Source organism: Ailuropoda melanoleuca, chromosome 7, assembly GCF_002007445.2.
Source record: "Ailuropoda melanoleuca isolate Jingjing chromosome 7, ASM200744v2, whole genome shotgun sequence".
In the NCBI taxonomy this organism is placed as follows: Eukaryota; Metazoa; Chordata; class Mammalia; order Carnivora; family Ursidae; genus Ailuropoda; species Ailuropoda melanoleuca.
The window spans coordinates 127,728,053-127,744,169 of NC_048224.1; the positions used below are offsets into that span (position 1 = coordinate 127,728,053).

A 16,117-nucleotide genomic window follows, 5' to 3' on the forward strand; every position below is an offset into this window, starting at 1 on the left:
CCCTTTCCCCCTCTCCCCCTGCCCCCTTCCTCTTCCTCTTTCTCCTCCTCTTCCTTCCTCCTCATCTTTGGGGAAATCTATTACAGCTCCAGAGTCTCAGGCCCCATCCCAGAACTTTGGGATCAGAATTCTAGTTTTAAAACAACCTCAGATCTTTTGTATACACATTAACAGTTGACAAGCACCTGCCCAGAGCCCTGGTTCTCAAACCTAGCTGTATTTTGTAATTACCTGAAGGGGCTTGAAAGGTTCCAACATCAGTCGCTTCCCCCAAAGTTTCTTATTTTATTGGTCTGGGTGTGGCCTGGGCAGTGGCCTTTCTTGCAAAATCTCATGGGATTCCAGCGTGCAGCACAGTCTGAGAACCATCACACTGGGTTGTAGAAATTTCTCATTACTTTGTTTTAAGGTGAGATCTCTGGTTTATCAGAAGCCTATTATAATATATGCTAGACACAGTGCATTCATTCATTCATTCATTCACTGACTCACTCAAAACACATATTGAGACCTGCGGTGCAACAGACACTTGTTGGGAACATCCAGAAACTAGCGGGTTTTCTTGCCCTTGAGGAGCTTGCACTTGAGTGAGAGTGACAGTGCTCCTCGGTGATGACGGAAACGCATGATGGGGTCCAGCAGGGACTCAGTGGGCAGTCCTACCTTAGAAGAGACAGAGAGGACTTTAAAACACAATCTTCTAACTACAGTATAGAGAAATACCCCCCCTTTTTTGTTCTAGTTAAAGAGCGGTTTGCAAAACTGTAATTGGGAATGGATCTGGGGGAGAGGAGGGGAGGGGCGGATCTTGAACACATAGTAAGTTCGGGGTTCCAGATCCAGTAATGAGAATACAAAGGAGTACGTCAGTTACTTAATGCTGATGAGAAAGGAACTCTTAGTGATCAAGGGAGGTTTCTTATACATTTCTCCAGTGTGGAGTCTGTCTGACCACCCTCTTAGTGAGGATCTCATCCTGTGAGAAGTAAAACTGTTTTCACTGTAATCATTATTTCAGGCCAACCTAAATTAAGTGATTGTTAGGCACAAAACACACGTTTTTTCCACTGCGCTGACGTTGTAAGTCATAGCTGGGTACCAAGGATAGCCCCAAGGTTAGTCAGGACTCCGGCTACAAGAGACAAAAACCCAACTGCGGGAGCTTAAATTAAAAAGTTGGACTTCCTGTGGTGCCCTCCAAATGGAGGCAAAGTCAAGTAGAGATTAGGGGTGCCCAGATCCAGAAACTGGAAAACCAGTAGATCTCCCTTTTTTTTTTTTTTCCCTCTCTCTCTCCGCTTCTCTTGCCATATCAGCTCCATCTTCTAAGACCAGGCTCTCCAGTGCAACCCTGACATGGTTCTAGACACGTGTGGGGCACATTCTTGTGTCTTTTGCCAGGAGAGAAAACAGCACCTTCTACAGCGGTTCTAATTAGAAAAAAACCCTAAAAAACAGTTAAAGGTCATTCTGGCGGCTGTCCTCATGGTTGGAGTAATAGCGTTCCATGATTGGCTCAGCTTGGGTCACAGTAGCCGTCTCTGGCCACTGGGGGAGGAGATGAGGTTCTGGGGGTGTGAAAAAAATTCGTCCCTATACCTCAAATACCTGTTGATACAACAAAACACTGGTACTAATCGTGACCAGAGAGCTGAGCCCCGAATTTCTCTGAGCCTTGATTGTATCTGCTGGTTTATGGAAGTACCCATTCTGACACCCACAATCAGTATATCCGTCAGTCACCGAAGGAACAGTGCAGCCCGGATAGGTCAGTGGTGGGCGATGGGGAGAAGGGAAGAAATGGCCATTGACACAAACATGTCACTCCTCAACCTGATATTGTGAGGCCAAGCCTGTAGCCCTCTGGGAGCTGCCATGTGCCTTCCCCCACTTTGCACGTCACACTCATCAAGGCGCGTGGATGTTACTGCCATAGGTGTCAGTATAGTTAGTTACCATAGTTCCTGGGACTGTCATACTGTACCCAAATTTGGAGTTCTGATACTTCAGGGGATCTTGCAACATCGTCAAAGACAACCCAAAGGAATATAGTTTCAGAACAAAAGCCAGCTTCTTTCTGACAATGACATGAAAATTATTGAATCTGTCATGTCTCTTTAGTTGAAGTGAGAGGCTCATTTGAACCAGCCTCGATGCAGTTGGATAAAGTCAAAGTGTTCTTCCTCTAGCGGCAAGATTACTCGATACACTGAAAAAAACCCTCTTATTTTATTTCCTTATTTAAAAGAACAAATGGGAGTGATGATTACAGTCAGAAGATATTAGTATTCCATTCACCTGGGCTCCCTATCCCAACACAAAGAATTTCTGTCATGCAGTTTGTATTATTGTCCAGGGATTTCCCTCTTTTGATTAATTGGACCCTGAAAATGCACTTAAAGCTTTGATTCCAGAAAAGGAGCCATTTATTTCCTTTAGAGCCCGACTCTTTTAACGTTTCAAAACGTGAGCATCATCCTTGCCAGATATTTTTTTTTAATGCGAAAATAAGCCAGACAGGAGCTTCTCTTTGGTCATTTTCACACAAAGGGTGTCTGAACTTCAAGCAAGCAGTCTTCCTTCACACGCTCCAAAATGGGCCTACACAGATTCCTATTTTGTAAAAGGAAGCAGGATCAGCTGCCATCAGCTAGAGAAGTTTCAATTGTCCAAGAAAACGTGTAAAGGAACTTTGAATTCCATCCTATTTGTCCACATCCCTTCTTCCACATTAAATTGGCAACTCTGATGATTGTCATCAGGATTTTCTGACTTCTCAGATTTGGTCTTTGCCCCTAATGCCAGCATGGGCCCTTGGTTTGCACGCTTTGACTCGCAGTTGGATTGTTCTTTGACCCAGAGAAAGGAAAACCCCGTTGCATGTACACAGACCTGCAGGTGGCCCAGAGAGGTCCGCCAGGATGGGTGCCGTGACCGACACAGAGCAGAGGCTCAACGAAAGAGAACCTCTTTCTCTGCTTAGGTGCCTAAGGAAGTTCCCAAGATCCAGCAGGCTCAGTTATCTCTCAGGTCTAGTCTAAGCCTGAATACCTTTCAGTGTAGCTAAACAGAGGCCAACAGTCCAATCGTATTCTCTAAAACAGAATATCTCTGTACTACAAAATCATATTATAATGTGATTCTTAATCCATGCAGATTTTTTAAAATGCACTCTACACATGTGGTTCAAAGCATGAGGTGTGCAAGATACTGATAGGTATGCTCCGCCCTCCAAAAACCTTAGGCTTCCTTGAAAAGACACAGCATTTGCGTCTAGGAAAGATAACTTCTCCACCGTATGCAGTGGGAAAAAACGAGATGCTATTGTTGTCCAGCTCAGTGGAGAGCTCTCGGTTTCTTCTCATTCCTAGGTTATTCTCATTTCTATGGACATTAAGCTTCATCAATCTAAGTTCAGAAAAAAAAGAATATTAACTTTCCAGGTGATTATCCTAGGGAGAAATATTTAATATTTCTTTTCCTACTTGGAGACTTCATTAAACGCTGCTTTGTTAAATCGAAATTTTGTTCATAAATACCAGCCTTTGGAGACATAATCAGTCTTCCAATTAGCACAGCAGACAAAATCAACCCAACAGTAGATTTGCTCTGGAACTCCCGAGGACTGGAAAAGTGAAGAGAACTGAGTCCAGAAGGTTGAGGCCAAAATGATTCCGGGTTGGTGTTCTCAGTGCACTCTGGGAGAACACGCTATGCAGCCTTTTGTAGTTAGCAAAGATTAATTTAAGCTTGAAGAAAGGCATTATTTAGCAATCTAAGAACTCTACAGCAACCGAAGATTTTAAAGGAACATGGAGTCATGGGAGTTACATAATGGGGAACTTATATCTGAAGAAAGAATATCCATTACAAAGCAGCTGTCTTATTGTGGGGCTCTCTGGGTTTTAAAAATGTTGCAATCCTACTTTCAGAACACTGATTTCATATTATTCGATGGCCTTTCTCAAGACTGCCTTATAAAACATTTGTCTATTGACTGTTCTAAATCCCTTCTCTGCCTTCAATCCTTTCCCTACCCACTTTATTTCTACCCCCCCATCTTTACCTTACCTCCTGTCATCTCTATACTTTTGATTCTGAATCATCAAATGATGACAAAAAGCCCATGATTTGCAATGGAAAATGTCATTAATTGTTTACCATTTTGAGAGTTTAGTACTATCCTGTTTTATTTCAAATGCCATAGTTCCAACTCAGAACTTTAGAACATTTTGTATTGATTACACAAACCTTAGGGATTTACCTATTGTGCTACACATAGAAAAGGGGTATTTCATTTTTTATTTGCATTGGAGCTATTCCTTTGATTTTTTTTTTCACAGAATTCCATCATAGAATTTTTCCATCTTTTACAGCAATTATCAAGGAATAGGAAAATTTTTTTGATGTGATGAAGATTCAATCAATCTTTGTTATTATTTCAGCTGTTTAAATGAGAATATCTGCCCCAAAGTACGGTTATAAGTTAAAAATATTTTTTTACATCTAATATTTCAAGCAGTCCTTTGCTGTTTTTTTTTTTTTTTTTTTTTTTTTTTTTAGCTGTTTGCTATTTTTAGCTGTTGTTCTAGCTGAGAGTTCCACTTCTCATTAGCTGGGTTGGTCACTGATTATAACTAAAAGTACACACAGAATTATTAAATATAAATGATTCTGCTAGCTGAGAACACGAAATACCTTTTTCAAGGGTATTTTCTTAGCGTAATCCGGTAAGTTGATTGAGATAAACTGAATTATAACTTCAAATGTAGTGGAACACAGAATGGATGATAAGTTAGTTGGTAGAAACGGTATAATGGATGGAGAGTGGGAAATTTGAGAAACTTACCATTCAGATTCAAAACTTGTTAAGTTTGGAACCTGCTCCCGCATTACCAGATTCACGCTAGCAGACTGAAGGGAAGAATTGAGACAATTATCCACGTGATTCAGACAAAAATTAAGATCCAAACCCAAACAGTTTTGCCTCAATAATATTGTGTTTGAATACTTTTTTGCCTGAATTTCTTGTCTCAGTTTGCCACTTCATTTTGTTAGGCTAGATCTTCATTAAAAATGACTTTGACAAAAGTTGAAGATAATATTTTTTTTTCTTTTGACTCGGATCTTAGAGCATTGGTTACTTTACATTCAAAAACTAACTTATCAGAAGTTCTTCAGTCCTATGGCCCTTGAAAGTTTTGCATTTTTTTCTGAAGCAATATAAAAAATGCTTATGGTATGTATGCAAGCTGCTGTTTTAATTAACTTTCCTGAATTTCAAACATCTATATTTTACTCTCTTATATGCTTTTAACTAAGGTATAGTAGATGCATTTTTGCTTCGATACTAATTTAAGGTGTAATATTCATTTCTTTAGAGAACATTTTTGTTGTTGTGCATGCCTAGTGTTTTGTACGTTGTATATTGCATTCAGAATATTTTTTTCCTTCTCACCTATCCACAATGCAATGCCGTTCCCATGATGCACCTCTGCTTGCTGTTTACCTGTATGTTAATTCGCTTGAATCCCATTGGCCCACTGCCATCATGTGCTCGCTGCCTGTTATTAAAAGACTCAGTCGACTGCCAAAGCAATGAAGCGACCTCTCGAAGCATCTGTAGACCTGGTACTTTGACCTTTCACCTTTCGCTTTGCATGTAGCTTTTCAGAGAACCATCTGAGATTTGTATTACTTGTAAAATTGGTTGCAAACAATCATTATTATTAATTAATGGAGGAAATTCAATAAGGTGTTTAGTCATCTCATTTTCATACGTAATTTGTGAAATAAATCAATCCTAACAAATTTTAATACCTTTTCCAAAAGAGTGAAGCAAATTTAAATTACTTGCCTCGGAAAATTCTCCTTATAATTCTTATTAACCTTTAAATCCAAGCAATTGCCATTTAGTTAATGAAGAGAATAGGTATTAATAATAACACAAATGCTTCTTCCCCCTCCCCACTTAGAATAGTTTAACTCATTTTTAAAAGCTGAAGCCATTTTTTTTCTTTTTTTTTCTTTTTTTTTTTTTTTTTTTTTGGTGTTGCTTGATAGTTTTTCTTTTCCTTAGTTGAGATGCTACCGTTTTGGGTTACAGAAGTCATGCTTTCGCTCTCAATAACAAATTCTCACTCATTCGACATTGCCGCTGTTTAAATTAAGGTGCATGGCGGAGGCATCTCCTTAGCTGTCATTTTGAAAAAGAATGTTGTAGTTGATGATCTCTGTGGACCCTGGAGGCGTGGTTACTTTGAGTTATACATGTCTTATTCCAATTCTTTACTTCTAGGCCTTTCCTCCTGGTGCTCTTCATCCTTTACCAAAGAGACAAGCACTTGAAAAAAGCAACGGTGCCAGCACGGTCTTCAGCCCCAGCGTCTTGCACTACCAGCAGGCTCTCAGCAGTGCGCAGCTGCAGCAGCACACGGCGTTTATTCCGACAGGTGCGTGCCCTGACAGTGCCGAGTCCTGTGTCCATGTGCCCTTCCGGTCATGTGCTTTCTTCTCATTCCTTTCAGCTGTTCGGTGGCATCTAGTTTGCTTGTAAAGGTACAGTCAATGCAGCCTGAGACTCAGCACTGTCCTAACTATCGAGCTATATTGACTTTGCTTGGAATGATAGCGGAAGGCTGCTAGGATTCTAAAGCCAAATATTTTGTAGTGAAGTGACAGGCTGAACCCGTGAGAAGCAGACAAGCAGTGAGGCTTTTCAGTTCCTTGTATTTACACACGCTGTGTAAAATTGTTTACGTCAACGAGACCTTTTATGTGTGACAATTGAAATTTGTCATTAACCCTGAATGACCTAAAAATAGCAATTCCAGTGAATACTAACCTTTTTTTTTCTATTTCTATTCAGAGCACTAAAAAAAAAAAAAAAAGAAAGAAAAAGACAAGGCTATTCAGACTAAAGCAATCCTCTCCTCATGTTTTACATTCATCCTCTCTCGCCATCCTTCTCAACTTCACCAAGTGCACCAACAGCGCTCTTACCCTCAGTTTCTAAGCCAATGCCTGATAACAGTAGCTGCTGAGGTCCATTAACTGTATCATTCCGCTAAGAGATGGATTCTGTTAATCACAGGATCTCAAGCTTAGAGGATTCTTCATGATCTCCTCATGCAGGCGATTGTTTTACAGATGACAAAACTGAGGCCCCCTAAATGGGAGGTGACTTCCCAAGGTGGCACAAAGAGCCGGCACCTAGTGTCCCTCTGACCAGTCCCACGTCCCATGACATGACACCACCCAGCTTCCACACATGGAGTCACAGAGTTCTCCCTTAGAGCTTGGCAGACATAAAACCTCAGATAGAAGTGAAGGAACAAAAGCGTAATGCGTGGCAACCCTCCCCCTTTTCTTACCTACCTCCCTGACCACAGACTGACGCACACCATATACAAACACAGAGTCACCTTAAATGGATTGTGGTTTTGACTTTTTGGTCTGCATAGAAGCAGGGATAATAGCCTCAAAATAAATAAAACCTTCTTAGTATTCACAAAAAGAAAAAAAAAAAAAAGAACCAGAGAGTGACTTACGTTTTCGTGAGGAGACTGTGCATTCGTTCTTAGTTCTGAAGTCCAAATTTTCATCCCGTGAGAGTGACTCTAAGGTAAATATAGGCGAGCAACAATTTTATCACAAAGACCTTGTTGGTCCTAAGCTACGTGATTGGACGTTTTGGGTCTATTATCCGTCTCTTTAAATCCTGTAGCCTATCAGGAATTAACATGGGAGGGAGTAGAAGAATTTCTGTGGTATTCTTTGTATAAAAGCTACACTTTGAAACCAATGATCAGCCTGTTAACCATATTTATTATAGTACGCATGTAAATTATGTAAGCAAAATGGTTCTTAGCGTTTAGTTCTCATATTTCACTCCTGCTCTTCTCTTAAGTAGACCTGCAGACCTGCAGCGTGAGTCTCTCCGTCAGTACTTACTGGGGCTTCCCTCCTGTTCTGTTAGAACCTTAGCTAGTGGCATTTCAGAGCAGGTACGTAGCACAGCAGGACTTGTACTTGTAATCCACTGGCTGTAAAATGGGTATAAAATAATTTCTAGTAGGTAAACTTACCTCGAGGTCTTAAATGATTTCCTTAAGCATCTTATTTTATAGACCTCGTCACTAGATATCTTAGGAGAAAAAATTAGGGAGGAATGTACTGAGGGGTAGAACATAAAAGGACAAGTCTGTTTCTGGAGCCTGGGTAACAATTTCACTACCATTTCCTGGCACTGCCTTTGAAACCTTGGACCTAAGTCGTGTGAAAGTCTGAAGGCCTCTAACTCATATTTAGCACTTCAGTCCAATAATGACAGCTCTGTTAAATCACAGCAAGAATCCTCATTTTAAGATATTTCACCTGGAAACCATTTAAAGACTTCCAAAGCAAGAATGGATAACATCCCTTATGCAATGACCCCGGTTATTGTTGATGGAATGATTGGATTGAGGACCGAGAGGCTGTCCTGGCTGACGTGGTTGTGCACTTCCGCCCCCTGCTGGATTCTTTAAAAACTGTCCCAGTGTGTCGGGCAACCCTCAGTTGTGTGGACTTTCAGAGCCCAAAAGTGGGTCCTGGCCCACTTCATTCCGTGAGTTACAAATGTTTCCATCTGTAACGTACTATGTGGCTCTCGTGCTCTGAAATGGTATTTCAACTTCTAAGAAGTTTTCACATATTTTTCTTAAATGATGAAAGAGAAAATAATTCAATCAAAAGCAAGTTAGCATGATTGTTCCCCCACTTAAATCCCTGACGGAAATCTCAGTGTTTGTTTTGGCTCTAGTTTTTATTTCGGGCTTTCTTTCTCATAAACCACATTTTCAACTCAATTTTAAAACAGTAATGATAATCATTCATTGTTAATTACTGTTGTCTTAAATCTCTGCAAACTAAGTGACGATGTTCAAAAATCGTTTTTGTGACTTGGTAGATGGTGGGCCCATTATTTTTAAAGTGACAGATTTTGATTTTTCTGTAAGTACTTTCTATCAACAATGATCGTATATATGAAATACAGAGCATCTCACGTGTTCCTGGAGGTTAGCCTTTACTGAAAGGCCATTCATAGTGAAATTCTGGGGTGGTTTTTTTTAAGATCCCTAATTTTTCTTTTTTTTTTTTCACTGAGGTGTAACCGGCATATCACATGTATTAGTTGCAGGCTTATGACATAATGGGTCAATATTTGCAGACACGGTGACCTGAGCATCCCAGTCAATCCACCTGCCATCTGTTCCCCACATGAAGTTTTTGATATCTCACGAAAACTCCCCCATGGACACCATGTGAATTTGGATTTTAGAAATCCTGCCTCCAGGGTGTGGAGCTAGGAATACAAAACATTGTGCAACATATGGGATTCTTCTCCAAAACCATGCTCATATAATTATCACCTTGGTTGATGCCCTAGCACGTTTGTAGTGCGTGAGACTTTTCCTTTTCTCCTTTTTTGATAGGGATTATTTTAATCTAGGAGTTAATACTTTTTCTTTGCTACGTTAGGCCAGTGGCAGAAACCACACACACTCACAAAAAGAGCAGGATAATAATTCTCGGCATTTCGCGGACAGGTTTATTGTGTTACCATAAGAGTTCTTATAGGCATTGTCTCACTATTCTTCGAGATAGTTCTGCCAGGGGCAGGCATAATTATTTGCATTTTGCAGATGGAAAAACTGAGGCTGCGTGTCTATGCTGCAGAGTGGAGTATATAATTTGTGGAATTATCCAGAGCATCCTGACTCACGGATTCTAGAGTTGAAATATTTGTGCAACCGCAGCAGAGAACAGATGAGAAGTCTTTGTTGATAGAATTAGTGCCCTAGTGAAATGCTTCAGCCGGTCGGAAAAGAAAGACCCACCGAGTCCCTCTCTGATTTATTTCATTATATTGAATGTACAGAATATGTAGAACAAGGAAAAGCACTAGTATAAATATTGCCTGATGATTCAAAACCGTACGGTTACGTAAGGTCATCTATCACACACCTTGGTGAAAGATTTCTCAGCGCTTAGTGGAAACTGGACCTGTATAACTACAGCGAAATTTATCTGCCTCCCTTAATTTGGCAAACAGTTCTTGAACACAGTAAGTTCTGGGCTCCAGATCCAGTAATGAGAAGACAAAGGAGTTCAGAACTGGGGAAAAACCAATACAGTGCCGAGCGTTAAGGGCCCCTTGGGGTGCGAGCAAAGCCACTTGCCAGTGCAGACAGAAGTAGTGTCCGGGCCATCAGCAGGTGTGGTGGGGATGGGGACAGAGGACTCAGAGAAAGAAGCGACTGTCCGAAGGAGAAGACATTAGCTTAGGACTTTGAAAGGAAGATTTTACCAGTAGCGGAACAGCATCCCAGGCAGGGGGAGACAGTCTAGGTTGGGGAGAGCGTAGTTGAGGGATTGCGAGTTGTTCATTGTAGCCGCAGTGCAAAGTACTTACAGGGTAGGAAGAGGGTGCAGAGGCAGAAAAGACAAGGAGCGGAGTCTGGCACTGAGCCAGATGGCCACGCACAGCCAGGGCTATGCGTTTCCAGTGTTCATATCACTTTTAGACCACAGAGAGAGAGAGACTCATCAAACAAATCTGGTCGAGCGTTTCAACCACATCCTGAACTGAAGCTCAGGTGACAGGTTAAGTCCCCGCTCAGTGTGGCTGTAGGAGCTGCTGGTGGTGGTTTGCTACCCATTTGCAGCCATGACCCAGGAAAGCTCTCCAAGACATCCCCCCACCCTCCACCACAGCACTGGAATGCAAGAGAAGAGCAGAATTTGTGGAGGGAGAACTTTGAATCCAGCCACGGTTCACTTTAAAATGAAGTCATTGACAAAGTGGGTACTTTAATAAATTGTAGGAACTAGCTGCTCCCAGTACACTCGCTAATGACCGAGAACCTCATTCAGCCGATTGACCTCCTACTGTGTGCCCCAGAGACTTAGACACGATCCTGTCCTCCCAGAGTTGACAGGAGAGGAGGAGAGATGTATGTTCAATAATGCCCATATAAATATATAACTTAAATGCTTTATGAGGGCAATAAGTGAAAAAGTAGAGTTCAGTAAGCTTGAAAATAATAAACTGATTTAAGTGGCAGATGGAGATAAGTAAAAGAACAATCGAACGGTTTTCTAAAGAAGTGATACGTACCTTGAGACCAGGAAAGTGAAAAGAGTGGGGCGAAGATTATTCCAGGCAGAGGGGACAGCTTGTGGGAAGCCCAAAATTAGGACAAAAGTGTGATGTGTTCAGTTCAAAGAAATGAAAGGCTAATCGGCCTGGGTCGTGGTGCCCCCCTCCCCCGCCCCCGACAGGGGTGTGGAATGAGCAGGGGAGACAGAGAGTGGACCGTAGGGGGCCTTTATGCTAAAGGCAATGAAAAGACAGTGAATCATTTCCAACAGAGAAGTGAACAGACCTGTATTTAGAAAGGTGAAGAGTGGAGAGGATTAGGCAGGGGACGGAAGGCAAGCAGGAAGACCAGTTAGGATGTCATGACATGGCCCAGCCTAGAGACAATGGCGATCAGGACCGGAGGAGTGGCATAGAGATGTACAGACAGACCAATGTAAGATGCATTAGAAACAAGATTGCTTTGGCTTGTTGGTGAGCTGGAGCAGGGAATTTCAAGAGGGAAGGTAGATGCATAAATTTGGAAGCCTTGAGCTTACAGATAGTATGTATGTATGTATGCATTTTTAAAGATTTTATTTATTTATTTATTTATTTATTTATTTATTTATTTATTTATTTATTTGAGAGAGTGAGAGACAGCCGGAGGAGGGGGAGAGGAAAATGGAGTGGGAGAGGCAGACTTCCCCACTGAGCAGGGAGCCTGATGCAGGGCTCCATCCCGGGACCCTGGGATCATGACCTGAGCTGAAGGCAGATGCTTAACGGACTGAGCCACCCAGGTGCCCTTATAGGTAGGATTTAAATCCTGGATTGAATGATATGCCTAGAACAATAGCAGATGAAGAGGAACAAGAACTGAGTCCTGAAAACCTCCAGCATATAGAGATATAGAGTGTGTGTGTGTCTGTGTGTGTGCGGGGGAGGGACGGGAGGGGGTATCAGAAAATGCAAGGGAAAAGAGTGGTTTATTACAGAGGGAGTGGCCAAGTGCTGAATGTTACCAAGACTCACATTAGATGAAGATGGAAGAGCTCCTAGTAATGGCAGAAATAGGGAGTTCTTGGGACGCCTGGGTGGCACAGCGGTTAAGCGTCTGCCTTCGGCTCAGGGCGTGATCCCAGCGTTCTGGGAGAGCCCCACATCAGGCTCCTCCGCTATGAGCCTGCTTCTTCCTCTCCCACTCCCCCTGCTTGTGTTCCCTCTCTCGCTTGCTGTCTCTATCTCTGTCATATAAGTAAATGAAATCTTTAAAAAAAAAAAAAAAAGAAAAGAAATAGGGAGTTCTTGAGGACATAGCAGATGGAGTAGAGACCTGACCTATGGAAGTCAACTTGGAGAGGATTAAAGAGTAAGTGGGGTCAAGGAAGTGAAAATTTATGAACAGGCAAACTGTCTAGAAAGTTTGTTTATGAGGATTAGAAAGATAGGGCTGGAGAAAGAGAAGGATTTTCAGGTGTGTGTGTGTGTGTGTAAAGTCAGATTCATTAGCACGTGTTTGCTGAAGAATCCAGTAATAACCCAGCTAAATAACCTCTGTTCCTGACTGGTTAGCCTTAGCCTGACCAAGATGTATATGAAGCAGGAAGTATCCCTCAGGTGTGGACAGTTCAGCAGAGAGAACAAAGGTCTACCCGTCTCAGACTCTTCCCCCGGTATCTCGGAAGGCAGTTCTAAACCCCTAAGTGGGTACACCCATTTGTTAAAGAGACTTTTCATTCATTCATTAAAAAGGAATGCTCTGTCACCCCCGTGACACCCTGTCTTCAGGTATATAATCCTTGTATTATCTTGATTTTTATTCTACAGAACTGAACTGGAAGTAGATAATTTGTTTTTTCAGTACTCTACCACATGCATTTCTCTTCCGGGTCAGAGTTTTCGGATTCAAGTACATTCATAAGGCCACCAGCAGGGAAGGCAGCTATTCCCCTGGAGGGATTGAAATCTTCCCTCCCGCCCACCCTCTGCCCCCTCCCTCCTCTGGACACCAACCTGAGATTTCCTAGGAGTTTTGCCAAAGAGCTCCCTCAGGGATCACCTAATAGCAGCCATGACACAGTAGCCAGGCCTGGCCCTAAGTCAGCCCCCATTCTGCACTGTTTTGCCTCCGTGCTCTTTAGGCTTTATTGCTAGGCACCGCTCCCTTATCATGACGAATCTTGTAGCAGAAAATAGATCACGTACACATCCGGGTCATTCTGTCATAAGAACGGCCAGTCTTCCTAGGCTGTAGGGCTTCCAGGCAATAATCGAAAATTCACCTGATCTGCCAGCCTTTGAATTGGAGGATATGGAATCTTAGTTACTGTTTTGATTTTCACATTGTTTTTGACATGAAACAAGCAAACAAGCAAACTTGTAAAGCAATAAAGTCAGTGCAATCTAGTGAATACAAAACCCCGACCTGGATTTCTAGCCTTACCCTCGACCCACACTATGCATGACCTTGGAGTAGTTACTATGCCTCAGATTTTTCATCTGTAAAATACCCACGTCCTACCTTGGAGGATTACCTCGATAATGTCTGTAAAATACTTGGAGGTCTTAGAGGAAGGACACTCTCAACATTGTTGCATGTCATTCTTAGAAGAATCATGTTGATGGATCTGAGTAAAAAGCGTGAAAAGTATCGAAGGAGTGAGCTTTGAGTGATATTGGCTTCCAACAAGTCAGAGATACTTGTGTCAGTACTAACAATGTGAATAACTCTAAAAGACTGTGTTAACTAACCCTACTGATTTCTGGTTGTGCTTCAATCTCACTTTGAATGTTAACTCTAAACCGCTAACCTGTTTCTTTCCCTTTATTCACTTTTTCCACCCACCATTGCATGACATGCAGGGTCAGTTTTGTGCATGACACCCGCTACCAGTATTGGTAGGTTTCAACCTTTTTTTATTTGTCTTTTATATTATGTACAGTACCTTCACTTGCTTGAAATTTATTTCAGAGATGGTAGAAATGCTCTAGGAAATGGTAGATCTGAAGGCTTTATTTGGCTTTAGAGTTAATGTATAGGTTTTTAAAATGTACTTGTATTATTTAAGAAAATGATCGTTTTAATGTGACGAGAATAACCACTGTGCTAGAACAACCACTGCAAGACATAAAACCACAAGTACTGCTTTTTAATGATCTGTATTTTGTTTCTCTTTATAGTTTATATGGTTTAGCGTAAGAGGAAAAAAAAGCTGACTTTATCAGAAAGGCAGGCTAATTCATCAATGTTTTAAAGTTTCATAGTGGTGTGCCTTTATCTCCTCTTTGCTGTGTGTTAGAGTTATCAGAGTTTCCCAGAAGTATTTATTTTTAAAAATTATAAATGGATGTATTTTGAAAACAAATGTCTGAATTGCCTTGCTTTAGTATGCTTTTTAATTTTAAGTGTTGATTTATTCATGGTGATTATTTGAACCTTAGCACTCCCTTAGATGTTATATGTTAATGCTGTATCGTTATCCCTACACACCCAGTGCCTTGGTGCAAAAGTCCGTCTTAAGGACGTAAGGACGAGTTCCATTTAGAATAAAGAGAAAGAAACACTGGCCACATCTGCCCGGCTGTTTCGCCGTAACTATGTTAGAATTTACACCAAGGCCACGATTTTTGCTCTACCGTTGATTAACCCAGAATAAACCCCAACCTCCAGCAATTTTGGCTCAAAAAACAGCACCCCAGATTGACAAAAATGTTCAATTTAACCACAATTAATTCTAAGGAATATCCTACCCCCAAATTAGGCCTTGGATGTTTTAGAATGACAAAAACGAGTATCACATATTCTTACTTCATTGGATGTCATGGTTCGCATTTTTAGAGGAAACCGTTAGTACCTACAACCACAGGCTCCAAATTGGGAATGATAAATTGTTAGAAGTAAAAATGTTGATAAATACATCAACCAAAGTCATCTGCTTTGGCCTTTCTGGGAATCACTGATTATGTTTTAAAACTTCCTTTAATTGTACTTGTAATAAGCTATTTTCCCTTTTTTATTTCTCTCCCATGCTTCCTTGCTTTGCATTGTGATTGCATGCCATCTGCTGGTTTAACCCATGATGGCTTGCTGCTCTGATATTCACCATGCCAAAATACCACTTCTATTACCATAATGCTACACCCTCCTGTTCATTGCTCCCATGGTTCCCCTCCTGAAAGTACCCATGATGCACAGCGCTACGTCAGCCACTGTCTCTGCAGCAACAACTCCTGCAACAAGTGTCCCCTTCGCAGCAACAGCCACAGCCAATCAGGTTTGCTCCTTTTAAAGCTTTCTTTCACAAATCCCAAACTCTAAATGAGTGCTGATATTTAAAAAAAAAATTCTCAGTGAGAATTTTTTTTTCATGTTTATCCATCAAATTTTATTTTTTTGATTAGTTTATAGCAAAGCATTTACGGACAGGTTGCACTTATTTAGAGTTAACATTTACTGCAAATAATGATGTAGCTACGTTTTGTGTTGCACTGTTTGTTTTCGTACCTAATATTGTGTAATTAACCTGACAGGCTTCAGTTCCTCTTAGCACAGCATCACGTATCCAGTGGTTTGTGAATTGCCACAGAAAAATCGTAAAAGCTCGCCTGTGAGTGCTTGAAAACTGGCTATATTTCGATTCAGTTCATTCAGACCCTATCGCCTCTGTAGGGGAGGAAAAAAAAAAATCTCCTCTTAGAAAAGTCTCCCCTTTTGCCTTCGTGTCAAATTTGAGGTCTGAATGATGCTTGTCAACATCTCGCCTTGGTCGCTTGTGCTCCCCAAGTCACTGGTTCCCACCTCACAGTTTGTCTGGATACTGGCGTAAGAGCCAAAGCGAACTGAAGAAGGACGCTGGGCGCTGAGTTCACAAAGGCTGGATATAACTGAGTAGGGACGTTTAACTCTGTTGGTTTAATGCATGTGCCAGTACGACCGTGGATGTTCTATTTCTCAGTGAGAACCAGTTGGCCATGTCCCACCCTGTAACCACA

General features: G+C 41.5%; 1 protein-coding gene across 6 annotated transcripts in view; it reads left to right on the top strand.

The window, feature by feature from the left end:
* Window positions 1–16,117, top strand: part of MBNL2 (muscleblind like splicing regulator 2) — a 155,559-nt gene that overhangs the window by 115,233 nt on the left and 24,209 nt on the right. The window contains exons 6-9 of one of the 6 annotated variants that reach the window (XM_019794792.2): window positions 5,578–5,631; window positions 6,299–6,452; window positions 13,988–14,023; window positions 15,305–15,399. In XM_019794792.2, the coding sequence (XP_019650351.1) occupies window positions 5,578–5,631; window positions 6,299–6,452; window positions 13,988–14,023; window positions 15,305–15,399 (339 nt within the window). The remainder of the gene's footprint in view (window positions 1–5,577; window positions 5,632–6,298; window positions 6,453–13,987; window positions 14,024–15,304; window positions 15,400–16,117) is intronic. The other 5 variants (XM_019794794.2, XM_011219253.3, XM_019794793.2 and 2 more) reach the window with 5 other exon arrangements.